At 33.8% G+C, this 14,808-nt stretch overlaps 1 protein-coding gene across 1 annotated transcript in view; it reads left to right on the top strand.

The window, feature by feature from the left end:
- The window catches only part of LOC126887873 (cleavage stimulation factor subunit 1), a 40,891-nt gene extending 38,801 nt beyond the window's left edge, over positions 1-2,090 (top strand). The window contains exon 5 of the mRNA XM_050655769.1: positions 1,772-2,090. Within this exon, the coding sequence (XP_050511726.1) occupies positions 1,772-2,031 (260 nt within the window). The 3' untranslated portion in view covers positions 2,032-2,090. The remainder of the gene's footprint in view (positions 1-1,771) is intronic.
- Positions 2,091-14,808: the final 12,718 nt, after the last annotated feature.

Raw genomic sequence — 14,808 nt, 5'->3', positions numbered from 1 at the left:
GTCAAATTATATCGGTTTTGATTATTTGCATTGCTAAAAATTAAGTTTTGCTTTGTTAAACAAAGCCATAAACGTAAGTACGTAATCTACGTAGAAATTGTCTGTATGCGCGCCAGTCGTTGGATTTCAAATGAGAAATGCGTTGAAAACATCATTCAATCACTATGTGTTTATAGCTTTGTTTAACAATAAAAAAATAATTTTTAGCAATGAAATAATCAAAACCGATAGAATTTGACTTAAACTTTCAAATGCGGTAAGCAGCATTGCTATTTTATTTTTCAATCAAAAGTTATCGGATTCAAAAATTGCAATTTTTTGATTTTTTGAAAGTTCAACCGCGTTTATGTCGAAAACTATGCATCCTACGAAAAAACTTAAAAACATTTTTTGCTTAGAATGACCCAAAAAATACAAAACAATGTTTTGTTTTGCGAAAAGTCGCTGTTATGTGATTCCTCAAGTTCTTTGTTTATAACAATCTTATCGACATCCGTATCGAGTGTTACCCAAAAAATTCGTGTTCTACGGGTCAAAATACATAAAGAAACTTGAGTAAGTCCATCTGAATTAAGGAGGCCGTTGTACCCCCACTGGCGACAGGACTAAATACTAAATTGCTGACTACGCGTTTTTTCAAAACGAGTGGTCTACATTGCAGAATCAATGTCACCTATTAAACAATAATGTTTGTGTAAGACCTTTAAAAATTAAATCGATATAGATTATTCTTATTTTTTTATGCTAATATAAATCCTGTACACTACTTTACAAGAGTAAATACTCAAACTACGTAATCGTCTTCACGAACATGGATTGATTGTAAGACGGCCAGCTAGAGTACCTCCTTTGACCCCTGCATATCGTAGAGCCAGACTCTTGTTTGCAAAAGAACACATGAATTGGATGCACAGTGTAGTAACATGATGTTTACTGACTGAGTCCACATTTCTTTTAAATCATGTTGATGAACGTGTTAGAATCTGAAAAAGACCAGGCGAGCGGTTTTGGAGGAATCAATAATTCAATAAACTCAGGCTTTTGGCGGGATAATTTTATTTTTATTTTCAATTATGGTTTGGGATGGGATAACTTTAAAGGGTCGCTCTGACCTAGTAGTTATTTGGCGAGGGACAATGACGGCAGAGTGTTACATTAACGAAGTTCTTGAACCACATGTCCCATTTGCTGAAAATGTGGCTTCAGAATTTATCCTTTAGCAAGATATCCTCATTGAACACATTTGGGATACACTCAGGAAGCGTTCTTGCTTGTGCTTACTAAACGGGTCGTTCCAATGTAGTAAATAAGTATTGATTATTTTTGAAATGAGTATTTGTTCATTAACGTTAATAATTTATTATTAAAAGTTAATAATACCTGCTTTTTAATCTCTCTGAAGTTCTTAAAAATTCCAATATAATTTCAAAATTAAAATTCATCATTAAATTGAAGAGAACCAGTAAACTTAGTTTTTTGTGCTCTTTTCAAATATGCAACCGGATTTTGAAAATTTCAATATACATGTTCTTTTTTCAAGGTCACAATGAATTTATATATTTTTTTAAATCCGGAAATGGATTTTTCTTGTAATTAGTAGTTGGATGGTTTAGGTTCTAAATGAGACATATGTCTACCAAATAGATATCAAAAAATATACAAGGTGGTTCTAAAGTTGTGGATCCAGAAAGAAATGGACAAAATCGATCAAACACACTGTAACACGGCCCAATGAAACACCCTGTATATTAATTACATATTTTATTTTTAGGCGCTGGTACTACAGGCAAACAAGAATATGAAGCTCAAGCCGTCTTTAACCATACCGAAGATTATGTTCTCTTTCCCGATGAGGTTACAACTTCTTTGTGTGCATGGAACTCAAGAAATGCTTCCAGAAAACAGCTGATGTCTTTAGGACATAATGGCGCAGTAAGACTGATTGCTCATTCGCCTACTCAAGCGGCATTCTTAACTTGTTCCGATGATTTCCGAGCAAGATTCTGGTACAGAAGAACGCCAACATTGTAATTGTGTGTTTTTCGTAAAATTTGTCACTTAAAAGCATAATATAAGTTTTTTTTAATTAGCGACTGTCTTTCATTTATGATTGACCACTTTGTTTGGCATTGGTAAAACAGGGTAACACTTAAACAAACTATGGACTGTATTAATAAATGCGTTCATGAAGAAATATTCATCATCAATGGTGCTGTAGCCCTATAAAAGAGCCTCGACCTTCCCAGGTCTATTATGCCAGTCAGTTCTATCCATTTCCAACTGTTGCCAGTTTGCTGCGCATATTTTCTACCATCCTTCCATCTGAGCTTTAGCCTACCCATTTCCACTTCCCACAGGTTGTGACATAAGGATTCTTCTAGGAGGGTTGCTCTGCTGTGATCTTGCTAGATGTCCTGATCATCTTAGTCTTCCTATTTTTATAAGATCCAGATTTAAGATATTTAAGATTTTTATAAGTCTTTACCACCAAATAATGTTTATTTATATCTGTGGTATATCTCGTAGTTGTAGCTCCTCCTCCAAACACCATTTTCACATATACCACCGAATATTCCTCTCAGGATCCTTCGTTCAAATATAAGCAGAAGGTTTTCATCGGCCTTGGAGATGGTCCATGTCTCCGATCCATATGTCCACACTGGTTGTATAAGGATTTTATATTATTACCATTTTTATTCAGTTGCAATGCGAAGCCAAAACTGTCTTAATTTTTACTTAGTGGCATCTGCTAAATGAAAGTCTGAAAGGTTTTTCAACCTTATAAAAATATTTGTAAAATAAAATACTTTTAAAATTAATTGAAAAACTTATTGGACCATTTTATTGGTGACAACCCCCCATAGCTTCCAAAAATTGCAAGCCAGATGGATGCTGCAGTGAAGACAAAAGGGAATTCTAAAAAGTTGTAATTCACAACCTCGTCTACAGTTTGGTAAAATTCCAACGGAAAATGTACCTAGTTACTCTATAGGAGTAATACTAATATAAAATAAAAATGTATACCATTTTTATTCAGTTGCAATGCGAAGCCAAAACTGTCTTAATTTTTACTTAGGTTAGAGAGCGCAACCAGCACTCTTATCGACGATTTCACCTCTTGTTAGAGGCTCTTCAGAGAATGCATAGGCTGCTATCTCTACTCCAGGTAAAAATTTTCGACACTTATTAGTCCCCCATTGCAACTGACGTGAAAGTTGTAGGTGCGTAGCGGCATCTGCTAAATGAAAGTCTAAGTTTTTCAAAAAAATCGCGAAGCCAAAAAAAATTGCAACTGAATAAAAATGGTAGACATTTTTATTTTATATTAATATTACTTCTATAGAGTAACTAGGTCCATTTTCCGTTGGAACTTTACCAAGCTGTAGACAGGGTTGTGAATTGCAACTTTTTAGAAGCCATGGAGGTTGTCACCACGAAAATGGTCCAATAGGTTTTTCAATTAAAAATCTTTTAAAAGTATTTTATTATAAAAATATTTTTATTAGGTTGAAAAACTTAGATTTTCATTTAGCAGATGCAGCTACGCACCTACTACCTTCACGTCAGTTGCAATGGGGGACTAATAAATGTCGAAAATTTTTTCCTGGAGTAGAGATAGCAGCCTATGCATTCTCTGAAGAGCCTCTAACAAGAGATGAAATCGTCGATAAGAGTGCTGTTTGCACTCTCTAACTTAAGTAAAAATTAAGACAGTTGTGGCTTCGCATTGCAACTGAATAAAAATGGTATACATTTTTATTTTATATTAGTATTATTCCTATACTATAGAGTAACTAGGTCAATTTTCCGTTGGAACTTTACCAAGCTGTAGACGGGGTTATGAATTGCAAATTTTTAGAATTTACTCTTGTCTTCACTGCAGCATCCATCTGGCTTGCAATTTTTAGAAGCCGTGGAGGTTGTCACCAGGAAAATGGTCCAATAAGTTTTTCAATTAAAAATCTTTTAAAAGTATTTTATTTTATAAATATTTTTATTAGGTTGAACAACTTAAATTTTCATTTAGCAGATGTCGCTACGCACCTACTACCTTCACGTCAGTTGCAATGGGGGACTAAGTGTCGAAAATTTTTACCTGGCGTTGAGATAGCAGCCTATTCATTCTCTGAAGACCCTTTAACAAGAGGTGAAATCGTCGATAAGAGTGCTGGTTGCGCTCTCTAACCTAAGTAAAAATTAAGGCAGTTTTGGCTTCGCATTGCAACTGAATTAAAATGGTATACATTTTTATTTTATATTAGTATTACTCCTATAGAGCAACTAGGTCCATTTCCATTTTCCGTTGGAACTTTACCAAGCTGTAGGCGGGGTTGTGCATTGCAACTATTTAGAATTCCCTCTTGTCTTCACTGCAGCATCCATCTGGCTTGCAATTTTTAGAAGCCATGGAGGTTGTCACCAGGAAAATAGTCCAATAAGTTTTTCAATTAAAAATCTTTTAAAAGTATTTTATTTTACAAATATTTTTATTAGGTTGAAAAACTTAAGACTTTTATAGTTATTTTTGTTTTTTGACTTAAGTTTCTGCTTCTCATATGTCTACTCAGTCCAAAATGGTATTTGTTTGTTAGGAGGGATGTTCGATATTCACCAAAGTATCGATACATCGTATCGATACGTATTGTTAGGTTCTGTATTGATACCCTATGATATCGTAATCAAAAGTATCGATACAAAATATCGACATCTTTATTTTGACATGCACGCATGCGCAGTATGGGTTCCGTCCCTTATTTTTGTCCTGTAATAAAATGCAGACCACGTGCAGGCCACCTGGCCCACCCACCTATAATATTCAAGGAAAATAAAGGACAAACTTTGGAAGGAAAATAAAGGACAAAGAATTCTCCAAACCGGTGTTGCAAAAGGTATTGCATAAAATAAAGGGTTGAATTTTCGATACGATATTATGATTCGGTGTATCGATACCAACTAATGTATCGATACAAAATATCGAGTATCGAAATATAAAGTATCGATACGTATCGAACATCCCTAAGTTCGCTTGATTTCTTCCGTCATGACGTTCTGCTTAGTGATCAGGGAGCCTAAGTATGTGAATTTGTCCACCACTTCAAAGGTAGGAGTTATCAACCGTGAATTGGTGACCGATGTTTTTGGCTCTGTAGTTAAGTGTTGATGCCATCATCTTAGTTTTCTCATCATTTATTACTTGCAGGCTCATATTTTTTGAGGCATTTGAGATGTTATACATCTCTTCTAGCTCACGTGTTGTGCGGGCAACTATAGGTCCACATCATCTGCATATGCCAAAATTTGAGATGATTTATTAAAAATATTTCAAAGCGACATTAATACTGCAATCGCCAGTTAACTTGGCGACAGCGAATATGCACAACGTCACAGAGACTGATGATCATTCCCTAAGCCACTCTGCATTTTTGGGTTTGTGCGTCTCGCCAAGTTAACTGGCGATGACAGTAATATTGAAAAATATTACTAAAAGATTTTTACATTGAAAACTTATTGGTCCATTTCCCTGGTGACACCTTCAAGGCTTCTACAATATGCAAGCCAAATGGATGCTGCAGTGAAGACAAAAGGGAAGAAATTCTACACTATGCAATTCACAACCCCCGTCTGCAGCTTGGTAAAGATCCAACGGAAAATGGACCTATAGTTACTCTATAGGAGTAATACTAATATAAAAATAAAAATGTATACCATTTTTATTCAGTTGCAGTGCGATTGCAAAACAATCTTATTTTTCACTTAGAATACGGAGCGCAGTCCAGCACTCTGAATGGACGATTTTCGACTCTTATTGGAGTCTCATCGGAGAGATGTAGGCCTGCTGCTCCATACTCAAGTGACCAACAACGAGAGTTTATCCCCCACACCGCAACTGACGTGAATGGATTAGGTGACTAGCGTCATCTGGCAATTGAAAGGTAAAGTTTTCAATCCTAATAGCGACATTAATAATATTGAAAAATATTACTAAATTCTATTAATGTCGCTATTAGGATTGAAAACTTTACCTTTCAATTGCCAGATGACGCTAGTCACCTAATCCATTCACGTCAGTTGCGGTGTGGGGGATAGACTCTCGTTGTTGGTCGCTCAGAGTATGGAGCAGCAGGCCTACGTCTCTCCGATGAAACTCCAATAAGAGTCGAAAATCGTCGATTCAGACTGCTGGACTGCGCTCCGTATTCTAAATGAAAAATAAGATTGTTTTGCTTTCGCATTGCAACTGAATAAAAATGGTATACATTTTTATATTAGTATTACTCCTATAGAGTAACTAGGTCCATTTTCCGTTGGAACTTTACCAAGCTGCAGACGGGGGTTGTGAATTGCATAAGTGTAGAATTCCTTCCATTTTGTCTTCACTGCAGCATGCATTTGGCTTGCATATTGTAGAAGCCTTGGAGGTGTCACCAGGGAAATGGACCAATAAGTTTTCAATTTAAAAATCTTTTAGTAATATTTTTCAATATTATTAATGTGGCTATTAGGATTGAAAACTACCTTTCAATTGCCAGATGACGCTAGTCACCTAATCCATTCACGTCAGTTGCGGTGTGGGGGATAAACTCTCGTTGTTGGTCACTTAGAGTATGGAGCAGCAGACCTACGTCTCTCCGATCAGACTCCAATAAGAGTCGAAGATTGTTTTGCTTTCGCATTGCAACTGAATAAAAATGGTATACATTTTTATTTTTAAAAATATTTCTTTTATTGTCTATTCGGGCATCTTTGAGCGCCTTTTCCAGAGCTATATTGAATAGGATACACGCCAGTGCATCTCCCTGTCTCAGCCCAACATGCGTTTTAAACGCCTGTGTATTTCGACTTTGCAAACAACTTTACGCATTGTAGCCTTAACCAATCTTATCAGTTTATCGGGGACGTAGAAATCATCCATGGATTGACACAATTTATTTCTTAAGACACTATCATAGGTCGATTTAAAATCTACGAAAAGTGGTATGTGTCGATATTGAATTCATTGGTTTTTTCCCGTACTTGCCTTGGCACAAAGATCTGGTCTGTTGTTGATCGACCGGGCATAAAACCACTTTGATATTCGCCAAGAAGCTCCTCTGAATATGCACTAGGCGACCATATAAGATACTCGAAAATATTTTGTATGCTGTATTAACCTGGGAACAGTCGCGCTCACTTCTGTCACGTAAGCATTCGCGCGATTAGATTAAATCTAACAATACGAATGTAATAGTAGGGGAGTAAAGTATGCTAAATGTGCAGTGACTCGAGCGTTATGGGGACCTATTGGGTTGTGAGTAGTAGGTCCTAAAACCAAAAAAGTTAAGTAAAGTTTTCCATTTTAGTGGGGACTTTCCATTTTTAATTTAATTTTCCATTTCCAACAATCGTTTTTTAGAATATAGCGCTATCTATCCAAAATTCGAAAAAATGTCTCGAATAAAAGTTACTTATTTTTATGTAAGGAATCCAAATCTGCAATAAAATTGGAGGCTCCCATTTAAAATTTTAAAGTAACCCCCCACCCCACCTCCGGGTGGGGTGGTGTTTGGTACCATTCGATAGATTTTTCAAAAATATTGAATAAGTGTATTTTTCAGTTTTTCGATCTGATGTTCATTTCGCGATATATCGCGGGATTCGTATTTAAAATTTTACATTTACACCCCACCCCTCTCCGTGGAAAGTCGTGTTTGGTATCATTCGATAGATTTTTGAAAAATATTGAGCACGTATTTTTTAGTTTTTCCATCTGTCATTCATTTAGCGAAATATTCGCTTTTTTCTTGTGAAACTTTTGGACTCGCCCATTTCCTTACGCCTCGCTCAAATCATCAGATTTTTGAAATATACTCTGTTTTGCATGTACTTCTTATCTTAATCTGACGATTTCGAGCTTTTCTAAGGCAGTGGCGGCTCTTGGCTTTAGGGACAGAGTCGGCAAGGTTTTGTCTCCAAAGGCTTCAATTTCATAGGAGATCTTTGGTTTTTGTTTTTTTTTTATTTTTTTTGTTTTTACTTTATCGTACTATATACGTAGTATAGTATAATAGATAAAGTTATAGGATCGTGCAAAAAAAATTTTTCAGATTTCACTTTTTTTCGACGTTTTGAGTCCCCCTGAGTCTAAAAAGCAAATAAAAAAAACATGTCGGAAGTATGTACGTACGTACGTATGTCGCCACCGCCCAGCAAAAACTACTGGACCGATTTTGATGAAATTCGGTATGAGTAAGTTTAAGAGAATTTTGTCGAGAAACTAAGCTTTTCAAAAAAACCTCTCAAAGGGGGGCCGAAATAGGGGGGTTATTTAGGGCCCATTTTAGCAAATTTTGACCGAAATGAATGAAATTCAACTCAAAGTAAGCTCATCGATAGGTAAATAAAAATACGGAATTTGACATTTCCAAATTCAAAATGGCGGCTAACATGGCCGACCGCCCACCCGACACATTTCCCTATCTATCTAAAAACTCGTTTAAGATAAGTTTAATTTGAAAAAGTCTTTATATAGCCTAAAGATGGGGCTATAAGAAGGATGTTATCGTTTTTCAGAAAAAGTTACGGGTTGCCTATATTTAAGGGGTCAAATTTTGACATAAATTTGAACTAGATTTTCTCAAAAAGGGCTCCAAGGAATTTTTTTATTTTTTGATATATTTTTGATATCCTATCAGTAAATTGAATGACATTAGTCATATATCTTAACTCCCCATAGGAGGGGAGTTATGAATTTTTTATAAAAAAATATTCGAGTGCCCGTAACTTCCTTCTTAATAGAAACTAAAATTTGAAATTTTGCAGACATATATGGTACTTTATTATCTATTATCACAATAAATTTTACCAAAAATATGGCTTCCGGTTGAACCGGAAATGAATAAAAAATCTTAATTTTTTTAGATACTCCCTGTATATTTTAACATATTTTGAAAGAATGCAAAATTGCCTTTCCAAGGACATAAAATTCATTGCTGTAGCTCAAAAACTCGAAAAGTTACGGTAAATAGAAATTTTGCTATAATCTTATGTGTGTCCTCTCTCACGCGTTCATAGCAGAGCATTATTGTAGGGCAGTCAATGAGGGTATTTGGCTCCGAATTCCATCCTACTACATTGATGTACTTGATATTTTCACAGTAAGTAGGGAATAGCTCAAGAAACAAAATCTACCCTATATACTATCGCGCTTTTATCTTGGGGCGGTTCCCACTTCTTCAAGGGGGTGGAAAATTTGTTGGTCAAAATAAGCACGGAAGTGGCTAAAGAACCTATTGCTAAGCAAAAACTGGTCTATACTTTTTTTTGAGAACTCAATACTTTTTGAGTTATGCGTAGTTGAAAATTGGCCGTTTTCATTGAAAAATGACACCTTTTCGGACGGATTTTTTGTGAATACCTTAAAAACTATGCATCGAACTAAAAACACTATATAAAACATTTTTTATATTATAAATAATAAAGAAATTCGTTCCTTCGTAAATGTTCTATTTATAATACACAAAGAGATATGGTAGGTGAAAATAGTTTGTTTTTTGGTGCATGCTCAAATTGGTGTATTCAACTTGAAATAACAGAGGAACGGTAGTTTTTAGGTGTATAATGCTACCAACACCTTTTGTAGTGTTTGAAAAGGCCTTTAAAACGAGCACCGTTAAATGTCGCTTACTTACAAACTAAGCGAGATATGGTGCAAAAAAATATATGACTAATGTACTTTAAGGAAAAATGAAAAGTATATACATTTAACTCCCCATCCACCATAATTTAAATGCATTGTTTTCCTTCTACAATACCTTTTAATATATATAGTGTTATTTCTACTTTCAAAAAGTTGAACGGGTTTAAAATGAATGGTTTTTGTAAAAAATGTGATCAAATTATAGAATGAATTTTTAAATTTTCTTAAAAATCTTCCTTTTTCTCCATGTAATTCGAAAATAAAAATATTTCACCCCTGAGAAGTGGTGGGAACTTCCCCCATGATAGAAGCGCCATAGTATATAGGATAGACTTTGAATTAGCAGATTGGGCTACTCCCAAAATTTCATTAAAATCCATGCAGTAGGATAGAATTTGGAGATATCTTGTTCTTAATCTCGCGCATTGACTGGCGTAATCGAAATAGAATGAAATGCAAATATTGTAAACTATTAATTTCTCAGAAAAATGAACTAATTTGAAATGAAAGTATGACTATAATATTCTATTGATTTATGCAATAATCTACACATCTATAGTGTGTCCTCGAAATATGGCATCGAACATTTTCTCAAATGCAGGAATTAATGATGCGTAGAACCATAAAATACTTCCAAGTACAGTAGGTGTTTCTAAAATATCAAAATAACGAGTAACTTTGTTATTTTTATAGAATATAGAACAGTATCTAGTACCATAACGATAATAGATCGGTACGATAAAGTTCTCGGGCGGCCCTTCCGTCCAGCGTTTTTTCCTATAAATTTAGAAACTATACCTGTTTATAAATTAACTCTAGTCTATGTTGTTTCGAAGTAGCAAAATGGGTTATAATGTAATTGTAAAATTTATTATTGTTTTGGAGGGATTTTAAAAGTTTTTTTATCGACATTTGAGACAAGTTTGACATTCTCTCCTGTTTCATGGTGTTTCGACAATACGTTTTGACTCTTTTGAGACAAGAGAAAGCCCGTTCATTTGAGACAGAATTTGCCCACATTTGAGTACAATAATTTATTAATTTCGGGAACAGTTTGTTGTACCTAATGAATTGCAGTATATAAAATTATACATAGTCTGTAACTTATCCCACCTTCCGAAAATATTTGGATCAGAATATAAAACTGTTAATTAATTTTCTTATTTTATTTGATTAAAAAATGATGGATAATTTTTAATGAACTTGTCTAATAGATATTTTGAAAATTCTTTGGCGTAACTTTTAAATTTTGAATAGTCAAAGAGGTCAATGACTTATAACAGTGAGTAAATAATAGTTTTGCCTGGTGCAATTGTTTTAACTTTTGTCCGGAGACCATACAATTCACTGGACACAAAAGCAAGCCCCGTCATAAATTTGCCTTACCAATTTATTTTTGATATCAAAAAATTTAATCTATCCTTTAAATTAAAAAACCAAAAATATATTCTGTCTTATGGCTTCTACTCACGTCTGAAAACCTAACAACCTCTCATAAATTTAGACGTAACGCGTATCGAAGAACAATTATTGATACTTGTGAATGACATGTTACCTGTATCAGTAGTTTCGTCTACTTCTACCGAAAAGGATCAAAATGTAACTACTAATTGATTCTTTCATTCTGTGCTGTTTTAGGTACGCCGGTATATTCTTCGAGTCAGAAAATATATTAGAAAATTCCAGATCGTATTTGTTAAACAATTTTATTTGTTCTCTATAATTAACTTGATTTAACGAATGCTTCGATACAGAAATCCTCGATCTGGGGACGGCATGCCGTGCCGGGCTTTATAATAAGATTTCACGCAATCGGGTGCGGGTGCATGGCTATAGGATCATTAATTTGAAAAGTCTCTTACGCACAGCGCACAGGGATCACTTAACTAACGTATCGGGATCGAAGTCTTTTAAAAACAATGAATAAAATTTAGTCTGTATTATCTCACAGATATATTTTTTATTTCACAGAAACGAATATCATCAACTCCGATTAAATTAAATATTTAAAAAATCTATAATGTGTCCATAAATGTGTGGGTCGGCACTGCCGACCCTGACGAGCCGCCACTGTTCTAAGGATAGATTTTTTTTCGGTCCCCCCTTAACCCTTAAACGCTCAACCTTCTTTAGGTTCCATGTACGCCCAATGGTGGGTAAAAAATGTCCACCTCGAAAATAGCTAATATAGTTATTGAGAGTTGTTGGAAATGGATTAAACTTAAGATTCTTATGCTTAATAAACACAGCATCTTCTAAAATATCAATATCAACAATTTACAAACCTTACAACAAAATTACAATGTACATCAAAATTAACATACCAGTAAAAGCCAGTAATTCAGATTTGTCGATTTTCTATACATTCTTCCTTTCAACCTCCTCATTGGCGGATAATTATGTAGATTAGGTAATTATACGTCGATAATTATATGGATTATCTTTCTACCAACGAGAAATTATATAGAAACCTTTAGTAACAAGTTTTACAAAGGGTGTACTTTTTATTAACTCAAGATATTACTTTTATTTTCAAAAATATAGGTAGAACCAAATTAACATTCGATAAAGGGCTGTCTTTTTAACAATAAATAATTTTTTTTTAATTTTTAAACACGTAATAAATTTCAAGGGAATACGCATTAGGTGGACATTTTTTACCCACCCTTGGGAGTTTAAGGGTTAAGGATTAAAAGCCAATATATGGTAGAGGTACATTTTCAGGGTACAAGATTTCTCCCCATGTAATAATCTGACGCGCTCTAGTAACTGCAAAAATCTCCGTTTGGGCTCCCCTACAATAAAACAACTTTTTATTTTATAATATTTTTATCTACTTGTTATGTTAAAATACCTATTTCTAACAATTTTAAAGCTAAAAAATAAAAAAAAAACCTACGCATTACTACAATCTACCGCGAGGCACTTGTGAGTGGAAAGTTATGTTGCAAAAGTTATCACGGAAAATGATGAAATGTTACGATTTTTTCCAACGTCGCGTCGTCGCGACTGCTCCCGGGTTATAGACCGATCAGGGAACAGAAAATTTTACGAAAACCTCCCAAAAAATAAAGGAAGGATCAAAATTTGGGAATAGGTAGTTGATATTGTCTATTATTATATAAGAAAAAGTTTACAATTCTACATCCCCTCCATTTTACAAAAATTGGAAAATACGGGGTGAAAAATTATACGTTCAAAATAAGTAAGGAATTGGATAAAACGACTGATTCCAAGCAACTGGTGTTCTATAGAGTTTTTTTTACTAAGTCAATACTTTTCGAGATATTTGAGAGTGAATATGTTCATTTTTAACAAAAAAAAAACATGTTTTTGGACGGTTTTTCGGAGATAACTCAAAAAGTAAGTATTTTAGCGAAAAAAATATTCTTAGCGAAAATATAGATTATAAGAAACTGAAAAAAAAATCGTGTATACATGAGGTCTGTTGACCCAGCAGAAGCAGAGTTGTAGCTAATGAAAAGTAGGTTCTTCTTCTTGAAATTCCCAATCGAATATTTCAATGTGAAATAACCAAAAAACGGAGCACTTTTCGGGGAATTCATTACAACTTGTTTTAAAGTGTTTAAGAAAAAGGTTTATTTTTGTTTTAAAAAAAAACTTCTAACATTAAAAGTGAGTTACGCTTAAAATATTGTTGGTGTCTTTTATTTTTTGGTATAAAAATGGCGAAAATCGCCCCCTAATTAGCTTCTCAAATAAAATTAATCGTGACCGCTTCACAAGTTACTTTACTTATGTATTGTTTATATTATCTAAAGTTTCATTGGTTCAAAGTGCTCAGGTTTAAAAAAAAATGGGTTTAAAATAAAACATTTTTTTTTAATTTTGAAAAAAAAAATGGAATTGTTTGTGGAATTAACTTAAAAATTATTAGTAATACCAAAAATGTAAAAGAGTAATAAAATGTACGTTTTGCTTTTCTGAATATTTCTGATTTTTTGTTTTCTTGTTAGACAACAATTGGTTATGCTATGTTGCTGTTCAAAATTTGCCTAAACTCGTGATTAGTTACTCGTTCAGGCCATTTTAACTACAGCTTTTTCAAAAATAAGCACTTTGAACCGATGAAACTTACAGATCATATAAATAATACATAGAAAAAGTAACTTATGAAGTGATAATAATAAAATTTATTTGTGATGCTAATTAGGGGGTGATTTTCGCGATTTTTTTACCAAAAAATAAAAGGGACCAACAATATTTTGAGCGTAACTCACTTACTTGTAATGTTATAAGTTTTTTTAAAAAACAAAAATAAACCTTTTTCTATACACTTTAAAAAGTTAAAATGAATTTTTCCCGAAAAGTACTTCGTTTTTGGGTTATTGCACATTGAAATATTCGATTTGGAATTTGACGAAGAAGAACCTACTTTTCATTAGCTGCAACTCTGCTTCTTCTGGGTCTACAGACCTCATGTATACACCATTTTTTTTTCAGTTTTTTATAAGCTATATTTTTACTAAGAATAGTTTTTTCGCTAAAATACTTACTTTTTGAGTTATCTCCGAAAAACCGTCCAAAAAGACGTTTTATTTTGTTAAACATGAACATATTCACTCGCAAATAACTCGAAAAGTATCGACTTAGTGAAAAAACTCTATAGAACAAAAAGTTGTTTAGAATTACTCATTTTATCTAATTCCGGTCTTAATTTGAATGTATATTTTTCACCTTAGAGAGGGGGGCATTCTCCTACATTTTTGTAAAATGGAGGGGATGTAGAATTGTAAACTTTTTCTTATATAATAATAGACAATTTTAACTACCTATTCCCAAATTTTCATCCTTCCTTTATTTTTTTTGGGGTCAGATTGTTCTTTGATCGGGCTATTAAGGAGGGTTATTCCCCTATAGTTTCTACATTCCAATTGATCACCCTTTTTATGTAGAGGACAAACGATTCCAATACACCACTCTTCCGGGATTTGTTCCTCATTCCAGGCTCTCAGTATTATTTTATATATTTGATTAGTCAAAGTAAGTTAATAAGTTCCGCATCACTTCCTGGAAATTTATTATTTTTTTGGGTGTTTTATTGCATCCCGAACTTCTTGAAGAGAGTTATTAGATAGAGAGAAATGTTTGCTTCGTACCTTATACCTGGT

The sequence above is a fragment of the Diabrotica virgifera genome, chromosome 7, assembly GCF_917563875.1.
Source record: "Diabrotica virgifera virgifera chromosome 7, PGI_DIABVI_V3a".
NCBI classification, from domain to species: domain Eukaryota; kingdom Metazoa; phylum Arthropoda; class Insecta; order Coleoptera; family Chrysomelidae; genus Diabrotica; species Diabrotica virgifera.
The sequence above is the reverse complement of the archived record's forward strand: the minus strand, read 5'-3'. Positions and strand labels throughout refer to the sequence as shown.